Here is a 22,705-nt window from a genome sequence, read left to right as displayed (position 1 = left end):
GTGCGCTTAGTCCGTGACCTATACGATAGGTGTCTTTGTTTAATATACAGGATAAACAAGGACGTCTATTGTATAGGCCGCGGACTAAATGCACGGTGTAAACGTAGCCATTAAGCCAGCATCGCTAAAATTTACCTAAATTCTAGAACCGCATAATAAAATTCGACAGATTGCAATATCTTTTTATTTCGATAGAAAGTTTTTTTAAACTATTACGAGTAAAGCACATTGAGAGAAATGTTTCGTATAAATAATCATTATTTTGTTGATATGTGAATTACAAATCTTTCTTGTTTTTTAATGAAAAAATTACGTTGTTCTAATCAAAATTTGGTTATTATAAAAAAAAATTGGTTAGAATAACAATTTTTTAATTAAAAAAAAAGAATATTTTTATATAATTCACGTATCATCAAAATAACGGTTAGTCATACCAAACATTTCTCCCAGCGATACTCTGATGAAATACGATACTCTGTTTAATTACAATTTACTCAGTAAAGAAAGATAAGATATACTCTTACTCAGATTAATTAGTCTCTTGTCTTATGAACTAGTAGAAATTATATTAAATAAAATTTTCTTTTACATCATAATTTTGTTATAAGTTATAACTTTACGGAAAGAATAGTTTTGTTGAAGTATCTGAAAATTTAGCTAGATACATCTGAAAATAATTTTGTTGGATCATCAATTATATAGAACGCTTAAATTTTAATAACAATGTTGCAAAAAGTTTTAATATTCTAGCAACTAGTTCAAGCATTCTGTATAATTATTTTGATGGTTCAAAACGAAATTATTTCTAGATTTATATATTTAAAATTTTAATTTTTTAGATATTTTAGCAAAACCGTTCTTTCCAAATTTGTATTAAATATGTATAGAATTTTTATGGAATTTCTTAAGATAGAATTATTCGATACTGCGTCGATTTACATTACGATTTAATACTATGTTTATTTAAAAAATGTTAATTATAAATTTACAAGTCAACTTACGGTCTATCGCCGTCATGCGCGCTGCGAGAAACGCATATATCCCGAGAGTGAGATAATTTCTGTAATCATAAAATGGTAAGTAGATCATCGCGTGTTGTGCTCGTAGCTAGTGTTGCAGCTCTAAGCGCGGCATCCTCTTATTGTTGCAGTCTTACGTTCGCGCGGCACGGTAAATGAGCGTGTCCGAGCTTTCCGTGCTGCCATCAGCGGCAGTGGCGACTACGTCACTGGCCCCGTCGGTCCACTTTGTGTGATGTATATAATACTGCACGCGCGCGCTATCCCGGAGGTGCAGCCATAACGTCACTCTCCCGAATTCGTCCCGAGGTCGGCCTTGATCCGCTAATTACCACAAAAGAACCCGCTTATTTTGTAATCGCGCTCCCTCGCACATGCGTAATATACCGGGAAAATTACTGCGTTCGTTCCTTCTCCGTAGTCTTCGTATCATCGTCACGCGCGCTCGGCATCGCGCGAGTGCATGACCGGCTGCGTCGAGAATTGAGAGTTCCGTTTCCTTTAATGCGAAACTTCCGCAAAGCGAGGATAATCCGCTGCTATGGACCAGTTTGGTGGCGAACGAACTATGCAAGTCGGTTGCTGAGGTTGCTTGAGAAGCGAATAAACATTTTAATCGCTGTTCTTTCCCAAAACTAATTTACTTTTTGTATATTTTATTCCAGAATCGTGTATATAATTTATGCAAGTAATGAATATTATTCTGAATTCTTACTGAATTCTTCCTCGTACAGATTGTGATTCTTACTATATAACTGGATCTGCAATATAATAGCACTGGTAGATCAAATTTATTTATGTTGAATTGATCTGTGTGATAGGGTATTTTTTATAATATTTTTGCACTTATTTTAAATCTATTTGCCTTTATAAGAGCAGGATTTGTTAACAACATGCATTAAAAAATTTCTCTATTTTTTTGTTTTGTTTAGACATAGTAAATAATTTATAGAAAATAGCTGCATTTAACATGATTTTCTATTCATTTTATAAAAAGCTCTAAACAAAAATAAATTATTTTAAATAAGAGAAAGACTATACAATGAATTGTTACTAGCAAAACGTATAAGATTTTAAAAAAATATATCAATTTTACAAAAAAATTGTAGCCCATAGAATAAATTTGGATCTCATTTTCAGAATCAGCATAAAAGATATATAAGAATCAGCTGAATTTAACCAAGTCATTGTCGATCAATTGTGTAATTTATAATTTATATTATATTAAAAATCATGAGTTATCAAAATGCTTACAATTTTCTTTTAGTTTTGAGTTATTTTATCTATTTAATTTATTCATCGTGAACCAATAATTGTTGCAAATCGCTCTTGCATTCAAGCCAAGCATTACTCGAGATCAAAAGGAGATCAAGAGTCCGACAGAGGTAAATAAAGAAGGCACCTCCACCCTCGCAATTGATGGAACAGCGGCGTTTATCGTCCCTTCGTGTAAACCGTGTTGTATGTTAAGAGCAGAGCGTTCCGGGATATTTTCGAGCGTGTGTGGAAGGGTGGCTGACCGCGTTTCGGTGGAACGAGAGGTGGACCATCCGGAAAATAGAAGTCGAAGGTGTCCGAAAGGGGCCTTAAAATTGCGAGAGACGATGGGGCGGCCACGGGTCGGTTCTCTTTGATCTCCCTATATGTATACTAGAGCTTCGAAACCGAAATCTCATTATTTTCCCCGCGGGTTGAAAATCCGTACCTGATATATCCCGCGGTCTTCTTGATTTCACGCTCGTGGCGCCGTACAGATTAATCGTTTTCCGAAATAACGCCCACAAAGTTTTCCACGTGTCAGCACGATCGAACGTTCTCTGCGGTGACTCTCCGAAATCATGCTCGAAATTTCTGATTTCTTTAAACCCTACGGCTTTCTGGAGAGAATGAGTTTTTTTCCTGACAATTAAAAAACCTGGTAGTAGTAGGTCATTGTTGAAACTGCCTAATTATACATAGATTTATTTTTATGATTGAGAATAAATATAATATAAAGAATTTAATTATATTATTTTTTAAATATAATCTTTAATATAATTAAAAATTGTTATTATTACTAATTTTTATAGATTTTAATTAAAAAAATATTCTTTATATTATATTTATTTCGTATCATAAAAATAAATCTGTGTCTAATTGGCAATTTCAACTATTGATTACATTGATTGTGAAACAAAGGATTAGGTATATTTTGTAAAAATTAAATAAAAATATTAAATGTAATTATTAATCGTAAATTTTTATTTCGTTTTCTGTCTATTGTTTGTTCTATACTATATGATACATAAGACAAGATACAAATTTTTACATGTTTATTATTATGAGCATATCTTAACGGTCATGTTACCTTTTTTCACTTTCGAATTTCTTTCGTCTAGAAATACAATTCGTCTAGAAAACTCAAGGCCGTTCTTTATTCATAAGGTTACTTTTTTCTAAATTTATTAGGGGTGCCGTAGCTAAAAATCGAAATTATGCATGAAGTTAAAAAAAAGAAAGCGTTTGCTCTGCGTCGTTCAGCAATACTAAGTTTTTAAATCACACAAAAATCTATGACATTCTTCATAAATTTGGTCTGCCAAAAGAGGGACATGCAATATTTTGTATAGTAAATACAGTAATGACAGATAACAATGCCAGGTAATACAGTACCCTTGTTTGAACATTTTTATTGGCATTGTGATTTATTTTTTTGTATTTTAAATTACGACTTTCTATACCTTTGAATCCACCAATGAGATAGAGAGGAAGAAAGATAAAAAACAACTTCTGATTCGGAGAAAATAGTACGCCACTAAAGTTCTGTCTGGCTCTCTCAAAAACTTCTCCGCGTGAGAAGTGCCGGGAACAATCGTGCCAGAGTTCGTCACGAGTTTTCATGAGTACGTGAAGAATTTAAAAAGTACCATTGCACTCACACATAGAAATAAAATTAGCCCGTCTGCGTATGGAGAGGATTCATTGAATTCGAGACGACAAAACGAAGCTATGACGCAGCGCGTTGCGGATTGTGATGCCGACAAGTGTTTTTCTTTTCATGTATTAGGCGTTATAGGTTTAATAATGTAGGAACAAATTCATATATTGCGAAAGACTTGACCCGTGACACTACTAGCCCAGTTTATTGTGCGTCTATCGTGAATTCAGTAAAAAAATTTGTTTGGTCCACCTGGCCTTTCTAAAGCTCTCACTGTGCACACTAAGGGGTGGTTAAAATGTTCGTGGATAAAAAGGAATTTTTTCGTTTTCTGGTGTGCGAACACTCGACTGGGATCAAACCCTCTAATTTTGGTTGTAATGGTTCGTCTTTATTGCTACTGGAGGGTGGACCCTTGCCGAGGAGTCTAAGGAAACTCGTAGGGAGTTATAGAAGGATCTCACGCGGCGAGCTTCAGATAAGTCTCGAATATCGGTTGTTTTCTTTTTTGAGATTTTTAAGAGTCGAAATTGCTGTAACGGTGTAAACGAGGAAGTGCATTTCAACCGGTGTCATTCACTCCGTTGAATAGAATTGTTTAGGGTAGCTACACTTCAAATAATGAAAAACGTTTCTTGGACTATAGATGTTATACAACGCGAGAGATTTTAATATTCCTTACGAAATATATGGTATAGTACATTAAATTCAACAGTTTCGAAATATTCACAGATTGTGACATATTAAAATATTAATAATATAAATTAAAATTTAAAAACAATTAAAGATATATTTATATGTTCATTTTATAATACAACATGAAAAAAAAACAGCTATGGTTGCCATGACCAAAAGTCGCCCCAAAATTATTATTATTTCCAGTTGTGACAACCGTAATATTTTTTTCTGTAAAGATGTATAAAATATATGTGTATGTATACGTACGTCTACACACTTTCCGTTCTTGTATCTAGCATATGATAGATTTAGTTACAACTCGGTTATACAGTAATCCAAGTGAATTGCATTTCTCTTTTTACAAACCTGCCAGGTTACATTATAAAAGTTATAAACACAGTTTTGTGAGAGAGAGAATATAATATTTATAAATATATGTACTTCGATTACGAAGTGCATATATTATATTAAAATAAATTGATTTTCAAATAAAAATTCAATAATTCACAAGAAATGATATGAAATTGATGAATTTTTTTGAAAAAATCACCTGTGAATAGCGTTTATACGGATCATCCACCTATCGATGATGAATCGGTGGCAAGAATCAACCCTTCACCATTATGAAGTGCACGTTATCGGACAGGTACCTGTCTATTTCCATATAGACTTTCGTATTGAATATAAAAAAGGGGGAATTTGACACCTGCTGTCTGTAGATGGGTCATGCAAATACTTGCACACGATGAATAAAAAAGAGGGTTCATAGCAAAGGGAAAGGGTTCATGCTGCCTTATTCAGATTAGGGGTCCGCCTATGGCATTTGAATGCGACCCTTCGGTAATGCCACTTGATCCTCTTGATTTTACACGGCAAGTGTTTTCACCCTTCATCGCCAGACGGAACTCCACCCAGGGAGCGATCCTTCCGATTTGGAACGGACCGCGTGCCACGGTACTTTATAATTCATATTAACAATAGAAGACAATCGACGTGACATTATAGGATAGATATGTCGTCGACATGACATTATTGTGACATTACAAATATTTTTCGAGAGAATAATTCTCTTCTTTCTTTCTTGGAGCTCTTGCAAGTTTTCTCATCAGGCATTTCGTTTTAGCATTTCGCCAAGCATTATTAATTACACACATATAAACTGAACATTTTAAGCTAGATATATCCATAAATTTCTGAAAAATTTTGTTTGCACGCATTTATAATAACTAGCTATTAGAATCAAAGCGCGTACATATTATTCGCGCCTCTCTCGTGACTTCGTGTCGGTAGGGGCGTCATTAAAATCAATACCGGCTCGCTCTCTCTCCGCTTCCTTCTCTTTCGTTTTCCTCACTATCGTCGTCCTTGTCCTCTTATCATTACTGTCCTTGTTGCACCACGAATGCGAGGGTGGAATCGAGGTAGGGGTTGCCCCTTCCTATGTATTCGGTCTGGCATGCGAAGCGAAGGACGAAGCCGTTGGTGGGGAATAGGACGAAAGAACGAGAGAGCTGGCAGGAGAGAAAAAGCACGAGGAAGACGAAACTTGGGGGAGCAAAGGGGGAGGATAGCACGATAAGAGGAAGGCTGCGTTTGTGATGTGAGGTACGTGGTACATGCGATAAAGAGTGGGGGATAGCGTTCCCATGGCCAATAAGAACCTCTTTAAAGCGCCCTTTTTGCACGGGACTGCGCATGCCGGATTCAAATCTGGGCGAGCTAGGTATCGAGTGGAAGGTAGGGGTGGAAGTGAAGCGACAATGGTAGTGGTGGAAGAGACGTAGTAGTAGTGACGATAGCGGTAGTGGTGGATGTCGGCTGTATGGAAATATGATAGCGCGATAAGAAAAAGAAGAAAGGCAATGACGCCTATGTGTGTGCAACGCGAAGGGGATAGGCGTGGGTAGGGGGAGTGCTATGGTTCTCGCGACCAATAAAAGGGCCAGTTTAAAGCGCCTTATTTTTTGCACTGGCACTGCGCATGCTGAATTCAAATCTTGGGAGTGGTGAGGCTGGATGGATTTGTATGGAAATATGATAGGTGAGAGGTACCCTCGAGTCGACATGGCGGCCGATAGAAAGGTTTATTAAACGTTCCACAGTCTCATCATCCGCGATGCATTTTCATTATCGCTTCTATAATTGCAATTAATATTTCAAGTAAATGGAAAGTACATTATAAGTCTGTTAAAAAAACGATTGAAATATGCTATCATTGATTTACAGGAAAATGTGACAGATGTTAATCATTCGAAGAATATATTGTTTGGAGCATAATGTACGCGTGTTATCGATTATAATATTATATTATTTTGAAGAGTAGATTATATCATTTCTGTTATAGGTTTATTTATTTTTAAGTATCCAAAGAGATTATGGCAATACGGACCTTAGATTTCAATATAAAGTTTGTATGCATTTATTTGCTGGAACTTATACGTCAGTGTTGGCAGGAACATTCCGTAAGCTAGCACAATAATCACATTGTTTGGCAGATCGCCCTCTTGAGCAATCTCAACCTGTAACTGTACCCACCTGCTGCCATACCTATCTCATCGGTGTCAATCGAACCGTAATACTACGAGCTCTCAATCCCCGGGTATATCAATTCTAAAGATCTCTGAAGAAGAAATCTCAATGCATTTATCATCAGCTTATCAATTCATGCAAGTTTTTAATATATTTTTAAATATTAGTTGAGTAATTATGAAATCAAATAATCGATACTTTTTATTTTGATTCTTAAGAATAATTTATTCACACACATAGAATTATTTGTGAAATAATTTAACGAACGGTTATTTTTAAAATTTGAAGTATTAAACTAATTACTTTGAGAAAAATCATTTTATGATATCTAATTTGAAACATGCAAAACACTTTGTAAAACACTTAACTTCCGACGAATAATCATAGTAGTCGAAAAGAATAGGGATTTGCGTGGGTGGTCCAGCGTAAGAGGCTTCTTGCGAATCCTCTAACTAATTCCATCTCCGACTCTTCTTTACGTACACGCTGACCACACTATCTTACACTATCTGCGGTTGTACATCGTGTGCGTCCACGTGATATTTCCAAGATATTTAAACGGATATACCGCATACGGTGCATTTTCACGTTCAGCGCATTTGGTTACCCTCAGTCTCGTCTGGTTCCCATTAGAGAAAACCGCGAAGAAGCATGCGAATCGAACCGGTCCGGTGCAACTCGCCACCGGATTGGCCGGCTCCGGAATCAAGCCGAGTTTAATTCTTAAGCATTGGTCACGGAACGGGTCTTTAAGTATCAAGGTCTAATCGTCATCATCTCCAACGGGTAGGGCAGGTAGCTCGGCGATTGGTTATAAGAGTTGCATATGCAAATTGGTTTGCTTGCTCTTTCTTTCTCTCTCTCTCTCTCTCTTTCTCTCTCTCACTCTTATTTCTTTCTCTTTCCTTTCTCTCTCTTCGACTTTGCGGACAGCAGCCGACGCTCGCGAGATGAAAAAGGCGCGCTCGCGTTCGCGCGAGTTCCGCGGCCGGAGAACTCGCCTCTCTGGCTTGCCGGGCGGAGCCGTGTGCAATCCGCGTTTTGTTGCGATTGGAGGCGGCGTTCCCCACCGACGCGTTGACTGCCCCCACCTCGGCTATCATACAGACTGTGTTGGACTCGGCCACGCTTTTCGTTCCACACTCGCCTCTCTTTGTCCCGCTCTTAGTTGCTCGAGGCCGTTGGTGTTCTTTCCTTGTTGCTCATCGGCTCTCCTCTTCCTTCTCGGAGACCTAACAACTCCCCCACTTTTGGTTACTCCGTTCTACGACCGCGTTCGCCGTGGCCGGTAGGCGGCCAAGCGAACGTACATGAGTCCTCTAGTGTAGCTGCACACATGCACGCGACAGCATCTGACCGCTGTACCACCAGCCGCCGCCGCCGCCGCCGCAGCCGCAGCCGTAGCTACCGCCGTCGTAGCGCGTCGCGTAAACTCTCGTCCAAGTGTGTCTTTGATCACGCCGAACGAGAAGGACGCGTCGACAGGTTGACCTGACTCATCTTGTTGACAGGTCGCAGGTAGTTACTGCCATTGGCGCTATTTAACCGCACTGTCATCGGCTGATTTGATACGCTGCGTCGTGACAGATCGGCGCTGATCATCGCACGTGTTATTTAGGATGACGTGATTATCTAATAAATAAGATACGACGAAGAGTGGTAAATTAGTGTAGTGACTTGGCTGAGCTAGTTGAAATCTCGTTAATTGATGTTGGCGAGATAGTGTTCGTTGATGAGTTCATCAGCAAGTGCTCTTATCTCTGCCATCAATGACACTTGCAAATCATACTGCCGTAAAGACTTCTTGTTGATCCGAGTGTTTGAAGTGAATATGTGTCTGTAAAGACAATTCGGATTGAACTTCAGTCAGGACGATTGACTGTTTGAGCCAGTGACATTAGTACCGGTACTTCATATGCTTTGCAGCTAATGTTTTGATAATCATCTGACAGAGGCGACGCGATCAAGAGACCTATTATAAAGATACGTTTGTGATGAAGATAAAGATTATTCTTGTAAATAACAACGATAATCAGGCCTTAGGTATTTTTTATGCGGTAAACAATTCGTGCATTGGATAGTTACATCTTAAACTGGAGTACATCGCTACCACAAGAACGTGAACGTGACTGTGAGACTTCTGAATGAGTGTAGTGCATTCTTAAAAGAAAACTGTGTTTTCAAGAACTCGAAGACATTGACTGGATCTCACGCACAGGAAAATCATGTTGACTAGTACGCAGTAAATGTCCCAAGGTGTGATATCTGTATTAAGACCATTGGAAACAAGCAATCGTAGATGTTTCGTGATTAGTCGATTGAATCGAATTCAAGTACAGTACTTTTGAGGCGGTATTTCGTCTTCAAAGCGTTCTGCGAGCGATGATAGTCGACGCAAGCCGCTAAGTTAGCAGCGAACGACCTCCCACTGTGTGGAACGGTGCGATCCTTCGTCGAGAGCAGAAACCAGCAGGTGACCACGTTGGATCTCGCGGCGTTGACTGCCTACGGGGGCGTTTCGGGACCCAGGGTCGCGGTGGCGGGCACCGGGGTCCTTGCGCTGCCCCGCTTGATACCCGACAAGGGTTTATCATCGCCCGGAGGCCAGTCGAAGTCAAAGTCCGCAGGGCTGGCGGGTCTCGACAGCGAGGCGGTGCGCCGGTGGGTCGCGGAGGCCTCGCGAACCGTCCGGCAGTTCCCGCATCCGGTGGTCGTGCCTGTGAGTTCTCCGCAACATCAGCAGCAGCAGCAGCAACATCATCGTCAGCCACAACAGCAGCATCAGCACCATCATCATACTACCCACAGGCAACGTCAGGAACCCAGCCCACCGTCGGTGGGACTGTCCCCCTTCGTTATACCAGTATCGATGACGCAAACTCCCAGTATGCGTCTGCTGGAAAATAACAACTTGGTCGAAGTTGCCATGGCCCAGCAGCAACAACAACAACAGTCCCAGCAGGCGACACAGAAGCAGAAGCAGACGAGTCCCACAAATAATAACACCATAGAAGCTTGGAGATCGATTCAAGGCTAACAGCAGCAGCAACAGCAAGTACCGTCGATCGCACAGGTTTCTCAACCGCAAAGTCTGGTGGCCGGATCGGTATGTGGTCAGGTGCAGAAGCATCAGCCGCAAGTGCAATCGGAAATCGATCAGCCGCTCGACTTCTCTGTTGGCTCTTTGCAGCAGCAGAGGCTGCATTCGCGCGTGAGGACTATGCACGGGAGACTTCAGGGTAAGATGCATGACAACAACAACGGAACGAGCGGCCAGAAAATCACCAGGGGAGATGTTAGCAGGCGAAGCTATAGCCCCAGTGAAGCTAGTACTAGCAGCAGCGAAGACGAGGGTGTCTCTACCGGCGGCAGTCCTACGGGACCTCTTCGAGGTGCTTCGGGTGAGTGTCAATTAAATTACACACGTTTCGTTAGAGTCTGAGATAATTCAGAGTCACCATGATTCGTTAATTTGTGATTATGAAGCTTAATATGAAAAGAGGAAAGGGTGAAATTACTCCATTTATTCTCTTTTTTTCGTTTATGTGTTTATAAATTTTAAATTTATATGACAGCTGTTTATCTAATTTTTATGCATTTATGTCATTAATTCTCTCAATTAATTATTTCCGGAAACTTTTAAAAACAACAATATGACCATTATACAAATTAACGTAACATAATCGTTATAATTATTAATATTATTAATAGGAACTGAATAATTGATGTTATCCCTTTGAGTAAATGTAGATTAAATTTTATTTATTATTATTCCTTTTTCTCTCTCTTTTCCTTTCTTTGTCTTTCTCTCAAAAGCAGTTATTTTATTATTAAATGCAAGCGATAGCATATCAATGATGGCGAATATAAGCAAATATCTTTCTATCGCAATATAAGCAAGTATCTCTTTATCGCAATTTCTCGGTTCACTCAATTAACAGAGAATATTGCGCGACAGTTAAACAGTTTACCATTATCGATACTGAATCGCGGACGTATGTTAAACAATCAGAATTATCTGATTAAATGTAGATTAATATGTTCATATATCACTACAAACAGCTAGAATCAAGCATTTTGTGGAAAACGTTATATTTGTCAGCTGCCAGTGTGTCGTTGCATTCTCGACGCCCCCGCGTTGCATTGTTGCTTTTCATGGAAACATTGTGTATCATGGCATTGTATCGGGTCATGTGGTTCCCCCAATCGCGAGAACCGATTTATCTGAAACGACCGGATTTTGCATTAATGCATCTCGTTCCTGCTATTCTGTGCACGGAACGCGTGCCAGTTGAACTTGGGGATTAAATTTAACGTTTAGAGGGTGAATTTATTTTAAAAGGAAGAATCGCGACGTGTGCTCGTATTTTTCACGAGAATAGACTATTGTTCATGACGCTATTTTCAACATCTGGAATGATACATGATCATCCGATATTACTTATTGCTTCTAAAAATAACGCAATAATCTTGTGTTAATGTATAAAATACTTAGGTTTGTGTAGATTATTATGAAGATGTTACGACGTTCTCATCGTCATCATGACGATGACTAATCGGTACTTGTTAACGATCCGCTATCTTGTCAACGCGCATTTGTAAAATTTGTTCGAGTGCTTGCTATGCTAAGACTGAATTTAAGAATCGGTATCGGGCATTAATAGATAACTGAGTCACCATCAATCGCATTAACGGTAATTTCCACGCCGAAACATCGATAGTGTAATTTCAATCAATGTTGCTCGCGTCAATTATTCGTTTATGATATATGCTCTTTCTTCACCTCGTCTTTAGACGTTATTAATTAGGTGCAGAGTTACACACGCGGGCTTATTAATAACCGCGGTGCACACGCGCCGCACGTTTCTGCTTTCAATTCAGAATTACCGGTTCCTGATAAACGTGCGATTTACGGCTATACGCGTGTCGTTTGTAACGTATCTCTTTCGCTCGTCAACAATATCATCGCAACGTACAGATAAAATCTTGAGTCACACCGGTATCGCGTGATAATACATATAATTAATAGTTGCTGATTAGTAATATGTTATGTTCCACGAAAGTGGTTTCGCTAAAAACTGACTGTAGTTTTCGTCAAAGAATCTATAAGGATCGACAAGAAACGTATGTTTTGAGCCATTAATTTATATTATTATTGCTTATTTTTTTATAATGTTATTGTCGTTACAGTATAGTTGTCAATAAAATTCATTAGGAATTGCGTTAATAATACAGGTAATCACGATAAGAAAGAAAAAAAATATTGATCAAGGTGAATAGGCGTTAGATTCTGTCGAGAGAACATAATATAATTTTTACACAGCTGTCTCTATTAACTGCGATATGCGACGCGATAAATTGAAAATTAATAACATTGAAGATGTTGTTAATGTACGTTGATTAGCTGCGATAAGCACTAGATCAGAGGGATAAGCAGAAAAATTACAAACCAATTGATACTATTGATAAAAATGCGTATCGCTTTAGCCGGACCCGGTGTTGTTAATCTATGGCAATTACGTGACGTCTATATATTCCTCGTATTCTGAAGCATCTGATATCGAGGTTATCCATATGATAAGTTCTTCTTCTATATAGTTGCACTAAAATTAAATAAAAATGCAATGGTAAATATAGTACTGCGTATGTGGGAAGGAAAAAAGACCGTTATCGTATCAGTCGATAACGTCTTAGCTCTAATACTTGTTTGAATAAATATTCCACGTAGTCGCGTAATCGCATGGTTATTTTCGGTATACGTCGAAACCGTGACGCAAAAATCATGCTTACCAAGTCATAAATTGATCAACATATTTTTATCTTCGCCAGTCGATCGACAAATATTCGTCTCGTGTAAAGAGAACAATCATTAAATAAAATATCGATTGTAATTATCAATTATCGATTATAATTATTGCTATAAGGGACATTAAAAATCAATTAATTGCGTTGAATAAAAATAAGTTTAATTAGCCTGAAACGAATATAATGATCAGACTGTTGAAATACGAACGACCATAATTTTGGTTAAAATAACTAAATAAATTTGATTGTATGAATTCTGATGAAATAACAAAATTTTTGGTTGAAATATCACATTATTTAATTTTCAATTTAATTGTGATGACCAGAAATTCTATTTAGTTCTACCAATATTTCTTTAACCATGTGTGTCACGTTAATCCAACTCTTTTTTTCTTGTAATTATAATAACTACAAATTTAGATATTATACATGCATTTATCAAACTTATATTTAAATGTTTTGATTCCGCGAACGCAAATATTGGTTATAATAATTATAAATTCTATTTATCTCTATCAAAATTTGTTTAACCAAACGTATCTTGTTAATACAATCATGATTGTTTTTTCCGTGTGGTATAGCTATTTTGGTAATACTTAATAATTTATATAGTAAGAGGGGATTATTCAACAAAAAATGAATATCTAATGTTTCTAAGAATTATAAATTATTTTGATTATATCTATTTCCATTTAATAGTATTCATAATCAACGATGATGATTCCGCATCTCGTCCCATGATGAAAGTGCGCGCAGAATATGGGCAGTCCCAGGTACACGTTTCACAGGGCTCAAGGACCTGTTCCCTGCTAGTCCGGGTGTATTACGATGTAACCTGATACACGTTTGATTCTATGTTATTTACGAGCAGGTGTATCGGCGCAACAATGTTTATCGGCGTAATTAGATTCTATACCTACGTAATCTTTATCACACGTCGACGAGTTGTGGCGCAGCGAAAATCATGCTTTCAGAATGCGCATGCACGATGATAATAATTTTCTCGAACACCTCCTCTACATTGATTTCGATTGTCACGCCTTCTTACTGCTTATTGATCAATGAGCGGCAACAAGATGCATGATTTTCTATAAACTTATTAAATATTTATAATATGAAAAACATTTGATAATAAGCTATATTTGTTTATATACATACATTTTTTACACACAAAAAAATTAAATTATTTTATATTAATTTAATTTAATTATTTTATATAATTAAAATATTTATTAATAAAATGTAAATTTGCAAATGTATATATATTGATTAGATTAAAATAATTTCAATCATCTGATTACATAGTCTTTTAATAATTAATATAATATATTTTTTTCTAATACCATATTAGTAAAATTAAAATAATTACATATTTTCATTGAATATTTTAGATATATTTTAATAATTAATCATCCATTTCCGTTTATTTGTGCGTAATTTAACTAAAGTTACATGAATTACATAAATTTGTGATATAGAGCGGCAAATACGTCGATAACAATTCGCAATTACCGATTAGAACCTTCATTGAATTTATCTTTTTCATCATGATCATTTCTATCTAACTATCTCCAAGAACTGTCCTGTTCCTTCCTTCATTAACGATTTCTGTGACTCGTCCAAGTGCATTCGAGTGCCGTCGGATCACTCGCGTGCGGAAAATTAGACGGCCTTCCGATTTGTAAGATGTACTCATGAGGTACACGCCGATTCCTCTCGCGCTACTCGCTTCGTGATCAGTGATCTTCGAGCTTCAAATGTGTCGACGGAAATTCTGTGAAGTCGATTCTCGTTTTTCTAAAATAAAACTCAAACCTTCGAAGGATCTCGTTATTTAGGTAGCCATTTTCCTCTTGATGTGTTTGAAAATTTCTTAGTCTTCCGTTACCTATCTAGACTTACTCATCTTTTGAAATCTTGCAAGGGTTACAAAAATATATAAATAATAGTAAATAAATTTATAAGATGTAGTAAGGTGCCAAGTTTTAAATTTAGGTGTTCCAAAATTCTCTGCCAGCGCTAAAAATTATAGTTTACATCATGTGCACTATAAATTTTCAACATTGGCAGTGAATTTTGGAACACAGCTTTAAGCACATAGCGTATAGAAAAATGTAAAATTGTAAGATATAAGCAATAAGAGTATCGGCCAATCACAGTACACTGTTAGATATCAAAATGGTAATCTAATCCCATGAATTAAGTAACATTTTAGTATTTTTAATTTCCATATATGTAACAATGTAGATCAATCCATTTCTATTCTTAAAATGCTTAATTTCAAAGTAAACAACGTTCATATTAACGTATGCAGTTAATAAATAAATAATAAACTAACTTTGAATCATTTAATACGTCTCTAATTAAATTTTTAACCTCGTTTCAGTTAAAGTAACGATATATTGAGTAGGAACGGTGACGAAAATATAGAAATTATTAAAAATCGCTCAAATTAGGTACAGTTTGACATTATGAATTTAACAGTATAGAAGCATAAGGCAATAACATAAACAGTATTTAAAATATTGATTTGCTTACTATCTTATTGCTTACGTTTTTTTGTATGCTACTGAATAGCTAGCATTTATTTTTCAATTGTGTTCATTCCTTATAACGTTTATGCTAAAAAACAGCAGTTGCTCGCTCATGCGAACATAAATATTGATAAATGACATTTGACTATTCGATGCGTATGCCTGCGACAGTTGCAGTCGTAGCTCAAGATTATTGTAGGTCGTCGGTCGAGATTATTAATCAAATCGTTAGCAAGATGCGCTAATTAATTATTCTAATATACGTTGAGTCGCAGCGTCCAATTAGAAAAGCACCTAATCGAATGCGCGTCTTATTCTCATTCTGTTTTATGCTGGTGCCCGCGCATGTCATTAGCTTATGGTTTGCTGCATAAAGTTGCATCGATATAAAAAAAATATCGATATTTATATCGATATGACCGGTGCATGGATGGAGCGTTAGCTGTATCAGCTAGCATCGTTGGGATCTGTTCGACGTCGGCAATCGATGACGGATAAAATGGCATTTATTGACTCGCGCCAGATTAATCGCGACCGAATAATATATTTATCTCTGCCGGGCCCGAGTCTCTATGGTCGTACGAGTGAAACGGCTTTTATCGATCGGCGATCTCTCGCTCGCGTCACTCGAGAAACGAAGGCTTGGCTCGAAGATAAAAAGCCGACGTGTTAAAGAGGCGGCCGGAAGCGCGTACCTTGCACGGCTAATACGCACAATGACTATGAATACATAAAGACACGTTATCAAATGGGATTTGTTCAGCGGATAACGCAGTCAAGGCAAAAGTTGCGTGTATCATAAAAAAAAAGTTGGTACTCTCAACAGTGACACTTTAAATTTGTGTTTCTTATTTCTATAATTTCTTCAGAAAATTATATAGGAAAAAAACTACTCTTAAATCAACCATAATATGCTCATGTATAAGCAAAAATATTCTAATCTTGCTTCAAAAGAATTTTAGTCTTGATTTAATCGAATTTGTATTGTGTGTATATGATGCAAGATTTTTTATTAAGCAAATTTTGAATTGAGTATAAAGTAATATTTCAACACAAATTCGATTAAATCAAGACTAAAATCTTTGAAGCAAAACTATAATATTTTTACTTATACATGAATATATTATAATTGATTTAAGAATAGTCTTTTATTCGGTGTAACATTAGTAAAGTATTGTATATTAGGATGGCCTAATTCGAGGCCGAAACGTCTATACTTATATATGTAAATTCGATTACTGTTATATAAAAACAAGTTTCCGCAACAAAAGAACGTGCGTTTAGTGGTGGATGTCCTACATTTTCCCGTTTAAATTTTAACCACGTATTTATTTATTTTATATTTATTTTATATTAGTAAAGTATATTAATGCAAGCAAATGATAATATAGACAACTTTTTATGTCTGTTAACTGTTTTATGTCTATTATGTACGCTACTGGTAATTATTTGTGTGCTTTTCTTAGGGAAATTATGACAATTACATCTTATATTAGAATTTTTTGTAGATATCATTATAAAATCTTGCTACATGGATATAATTAGTCACTTTGAATATGCAAATAGAGAGTTACACGGTTATATCGTTTATCGTACTTTTTAATCGTAAACCGGAATTCCAGGAAACGTGAAGTAATGGCGGATATGACTGATCATACCGAAAAATCTTGACATCGAACACTGAAGCATGCTTTGCTTATAACAGGAATACTTTTGTCGCAATAGGTATTCTGAGAATTCGTATACGATGAATTTAATTAATCTATAATTGGCATTCTGTCATGCGCGAGTTTCATGGTAATCAATTCTAAATAATTGTAAAGAAAAGAACGTGCAAATACTAGCGATGCCCTATATGTCTCTCATAGTTTATTAGAATCGCGTCTATTATACACAAGATTTCTAGAATTTCTAGGATTCTTTATAGAAGAACTCAGATTCTATCAATTATATTGAAATTTGGAAAAAGGGTGCTAACTTCATAGATGCCACTAGCTATTTCAGAATTACCATCGTTCCCTCGTGAAGATTATCTAGAATAATCATTGATGTGCGTGCACATGACTGCTATGGTCGAATATGTGATGATACGATGATATGATTTTAATGAAAAACCCGCGCTATTCCTAGAAGAAGCCGGAAGCGCCCGAACCGTTTGCGTTGCGTCACCGGCAGCACGGCATGATGCCTCCTTATTTGCATTGTTCGTCGAGTTTCCGATTATACCCTGTACAACCCTCGAATTAAGGCCCTGGCTGTAACCTGCCCGAAACGCTTTAGGCTAGCACACCGAGAATCCCGATTATTACGTTGAGACATACACAGCGCGCCTTCCGAAGACGATCATCGACACGTGACTTAATTGTTGGAGAATCCGTCATTTGAATGGACTATTGGAAAAATACTGCCGATTTTTAACATGTAAACTTCACGCTACTTGCGTTTGTATCTTACGATAAACTTGATGAACTGACCGCAAATTTCAATAACATCCGTTAACGTTGAATAATATTTTTTTTTAAAGAGAAGTCTTTCTGATATGAGAAACAGAATTTTAAAAGAGACACGAGAAACGAGTTTTTCACTGAAACTAAAATTATTTTGCGCGTACGAACTTGATAATTATCTCTGAATAAATTACTATTTGAATTTAAAGTAAAAAATTGATTAAAATCGCGACGAACTTATTGTATTTTTAACAACGTCGCTTTGGATGCATGACGCGATTGTTGCTCCAAAAATCTTATCTGTTACCTTGAGAGGTATACGAACTCGTCGCACGGAAAAGCTCGAGATACGTGACTCGTACTAGTGGGTGGTGGACATAGGATGGTCAGTTCGCGGGAATGGGAAATAGCAGTGCGGGGATTCCTAGTAGATAGGCAGAAGTAGTAAGGAAGGTACCTATAGAGCCCATGGCAGGTAGGTAAAGCCAATGGATAAATCTCACCTTGGATAGGTCAGGTTGGGTCGGGAGGATTCTGTCGAGAAGGACCGTGCAAGGGTCACGTGGCTACTCCTGCCTTTTTCTTTCTTCGCTTTGTGTCTCCTTTCTCCCTTTCTCTTTCGTTGTCGTTTAGCGCTCCTTTTCTAGTATACGCGAAACCCGTAGGCTTTCTAACCCTTGCCTGAAGATGCATTTCGGCCCTGGCGCGACACGCGTGCGGTGTGATACGTGCACGTGTGCGAGACAGCCGGGTGTGTTCATGTACACGCGACGACAAATCACTCGTGCGACGTGACACGCGCCAGACTTTCTCGCCTTATTTTAGGTCTAGGAATATCGAGATTTTTTCTGTGTATGTAAAATATTTTATATCTAGATTTCCAGTTTTTATTTATGAACTCTTTCTTCAATCAAAACGTTGGAGAAAAATCTAAATTTTCAAGATAAATCTTATTTTTAATTTGAAGTGATAATAACCCAGATAGCACACAATATTTATAAAATTTTTACCAAATATTTTTAAATATTTATAAGACTTACTTTAAATATTTTGTAAATATTTTTGTAGTCTTAGATTGCATAGATCATAAACATTTATTATAAATATTATGAAATATTTATTGTAAATCTTGTAGTAAACGCTATGGAAATACTATAAGAGACATTATAATTCGAATAAAAAATACTTAACAGAAATATTTATTTATACTTATCATAAATATTACATTAAATATTTAGTCTACTCTTTAAATCTGAATCAGTGGATAGTCACTAATTATCCAGTGGCATACTTGGCACTGATAATCGGTGAAGTTCAACTAAAAAAGAAAGAATATTTGACCATGACTAAAATACTGACATTTGCACGTTAATTTCAATCTTCCAATATCATATTCATTGAATTTAACCACTAAAATCAGGTTAGTTAGATCACATAATAAAGATTAGCTAGATTAGGAATCTTACATTTAATTCACTGATTACCAGTGGCGTACTTGGCACTGATATCAGTGATTATTCACTGATTCAGATTTAGAGAGTATCTGTTAATAATATTTCGAATAAAGTTTCATGTAAAATATGGATAAAATGTTTATATAACATTTCAAAAATGAATAATAATAAATATTTATCATAAATATTTTGTGCTGTCTGAGAGTAAAATTGTATTTAAAGTGATGCGAGTAAAGTTGTATCTTGAGACTAAACTGTCAAGTCAAGATCTTTACTAAAAATTAATAGGTTAACAAAAAATATATTTTAATAACTTAAGAAAAATATATCCAATCCAATGATCAAGAAACTTGAAATAACTTAATAATTTTTTTTCAAGATACTTTTGTATTTAAGATCAATAGATTAACAAAATATATTTTAATGACTTAAAAAAACTCCAATATTAAGAAAAATTTGTAATATCCCAATATTTTTTCGTTTGTTCAGCCTCCCTGTTAAAAAAAATAATAATGTTGCATGAAGGACATGCGAATATGGCGTCGATCGATACTCGCTCGCAACTCGATGCGATTGTAATCACCACTAATCCTTGTCCCGCGTTTTACCGATGCCGCGTCATAACTCTTCGTTACAACGTAGCAATGCTGGACGCGACATGCAAATTATGACTCGCATCGTTACTACGTTTCGCGGAGCGATCGATACGATCTTTCGCGTCGATGACGGATGTACTGGACGGATGCGGCCGCTCGTCAAGAGCTCGAGTAGAGGTGCACGGACGACCTTGCCGCCTTCTTAGGTCTCTCGGAAAAGGAAACGTACTTCTCATAATGAAACCTATCATGGCACGTACGCTGCGAGATAATGCGCCAAGCAGGCTGTACCGACACGTAGAGACACTACACACGCTCTGTAGTTTTGAATTTCGTGTTCACACGTACTCGTATTTACAGATTACCTGTTTGTAGCTGAAAACTATAAGGCGCGATGTTTATCGCATATAGTTATAGACTTCTTAAAATGTATGTTGCTTATTTGATAAAAGATCTGTTTTTTATGGGAACGAAAATTTAAATATAGCTTTTGATACACAGAAAGGACGGTTTTGTTGAAATGTCTAAAAATTTAGCTAGATAAAGATCTGAAAATAATTTTGTTGGATGCTCCATCAGTATAATTATGTAGGATGTTCAAACTGATTGCAGCATTGCTCATCATTCTTTAGATTCCTACGTAATTATTTTGCTAACCTTATGCTAAAATTATTTTCAGATCTGTATCTAGTTAAATTTGCTTCAGCAAAATCATTCTTTCCCTGCATAGATTTCACTAAAAAGAAGTAAAAAAAGAAGTATCTAAAATTCAGGTAAAAACTGAAGATTTCTTACAATCACATTGTCTGAATTTTCGGACAGAATATTTTCTGAGTCTTTAACAATAGTTGTATTAATTTCTAGCCGCATTCCTCTACCTGTAGTCTCGATGATCTCAGTGTCTAAATATTCAGACATTGTCTGAATTTCTGACCAATGTCTGAAAATTTCTAAAAATTCAGATAATATTCTGTCCGAAAATTCAAACAATGTGATTAAGAAAACTTCAGCTTTTATCTGAATTTTAGGCAATTTTTTACAGTGTTGAGTACGAAACAAGAATTTCTTTATAATGCAATTTGTAGTAGTACTAAAATTTATATAGTAGTACTAAATATAAAATACAAAATTAAGTTTTTAATATAATAATTATGAAATAAGATTGTAAAAAATCTATATAAAAATATTTTATAGTTATATTTTTTACATATTTTCAGATCGATTAGTTTAGAAGTTTTATTAAAATTAAAGTGAAAAAGAAAGTCGATATAAGATTTTGATAAAATCCGTTATTGATATCGCTTTTTATCCGAATTCTGAGAATACGTTCTCTTTACGAATCAATTTCAATAACGTTTCTCAACATCGCAAGATCGTGACGTGTACGCGCGTTGCGTCTCGCTCCAAGGATCGCGGCAGATGCGTTTGCACCTAGCAAGCCGGATAAATGATGGAAATCACCATATTCATTGCATTTGTCGGCGTACCGTTGCTGAGCCATACACACCGTATTTGGCGGTTGCGTATGCTAATTCGCCGTCGCGCACGATTGGCAGTCTAGGTTGAAGTAGCGGCACGTATACGAGTTAAAAGGACAAGCTGCATAATCCCGCGATCTTGTTGATTCGTCTTTTCTCGAGTGAATTTATTCCTCCGACAAAATCGACTGTCTCGGACTGAAAACGCGCGACAAAGTATCCATCTTGAAATGTTAGAAATGTTAACGAGAAACAGTGAGTCGTTAGAATCGTTACAAGAGGAAATTCTGCAAAAGGGGACGCGATGAACGTCCTTCGTCGCGACGATCCCAGCAAAAGTAAATGAAATAACGACGTTACTCACTTCAATATGCGCCGGATTGATCGAACGGAAAATGGTCTCTCTCACGATTATCGATTATGACTCGTGTGATTTGCACGATGCACCATCGTGTATTGTACGATATGTGCAGTAGCTGAGAGATGCGTGAATCAGAATAATACGCGCGCAGATTGCGCCAGCTTCTGTGATTTACCCCACGGGAAGTCGGATCGTTCTGGATCATCGACAAGGAATGTAAGGACGACACGCGAGAACGTCGATTGCCGGATTCCAATAGGATTGTGAAAGTACTCGGTCCACGTCATTATAGATTCTTCGCGACTTACGAAAATCCGAGGATAATCGATTCCCTCCCCCTCTCTCTCTCTCTCTCTTTCTCACTTACGAAACTTTGCAATTGTGTGAATGAAGTCTTTACGTATTATAGAACTTCTTAAACTGAAGTAATAGTTCAAAGGCAGCCAAATTTACAAGAGATGGCTGAACGAAATAAAAATAAAATTACTGCGAGAGAGAGAGAGAGAGAGAGAGAGAGAGAGAGAGGAGGGAGGAAGGGAGAGATAGATATACACGGAAAGGTTTTGCTGAAGTATCTAAAAGTTTAGATACAGATCTGAAAATAACTTTATTGGACCATTAAAATAATTATGTAGAATACTCAAGCTGGTTGTTAGAATGTCACAACTTTTTGTAGCGTTGCTTATTATGCTTGAAATTCCTGCGTATTTTGATGGTTCAACAAAATTATTTTCAGATCTTTATCCGATAAAATTTTTAGATACTTTAGCAAAATCGTTCTTTTCATGTAATATTCCTTTTCATACTACATCTTTTTATTTGGTTGTTACATTGAAAATGATTCACGATACCTGTTTATTCTAAACTTGTGATTGACTATGCGGCAG

General features: G+C 36.7%; 2 protein-coding genes across 2 annotated transcripts in view; one reads left to right on the top strand and one right to left on the bottom strand.

Moving 5' to 3' along the window:
• Positions 1 to 8,140: 8,140 nt before the first annotated feature.
• Positions 8,141 to 8,745, bottom strand: LOC108721398 (uncharacterized; the record flags this gene model as incomplete). Its single annotated transcript, XM_073512022.1, is given in 4 exon segments — positions 8,141 to 8,197; positions 8,199 to 8,271; positions 8,402 to 8,592; positions 8,635 to 8,745. Coding segments are annotated over 4 exon segments (432 nt in total), but the record flags the coding sequence as incomplete, so codon positions are not given.
• Positions 8,746 to 9,452: 707 nt separating this feature from the next.
• The window catches only part of LOC108721399 (POU domain protein 2), a 144,881-nt gene continuing 131,628 nt past the window's right edge, over positions 9,453 to 22,705 (top strand). Inside the window, 1 exon segment of the mRNA XM_018445937.1 lies at positions 9,453 to 10,544. Coding sequence (XP_018301439.1) covers positions 10,013 to 10,544 — 532 coding nt within the window. The 5' untranslated portion in view covers positions 9,453 to 10,012.

The sequence above is a fragment of the Mycetomoellerius zeteki genome, unplaced genomic scaffold (genome assembly GCF_001594055.1).
Source record: "Mycetomoellerius zeteki isolate Tzet28-1 unplaced genomic scaffold, Tzet1.0 scaffold169, whole genome shotgun sequence".
Taxonomy (NCBI): Eukaryota; Metazoa; Arthropoda; class Insecta; order Hymenoptera; family Formicidae; genus Mycetomoellerius; species Mycetomoellerius zeteki.
This window is presented reverse-complemented; position numbering and strand designations above follow the sequence as displayed.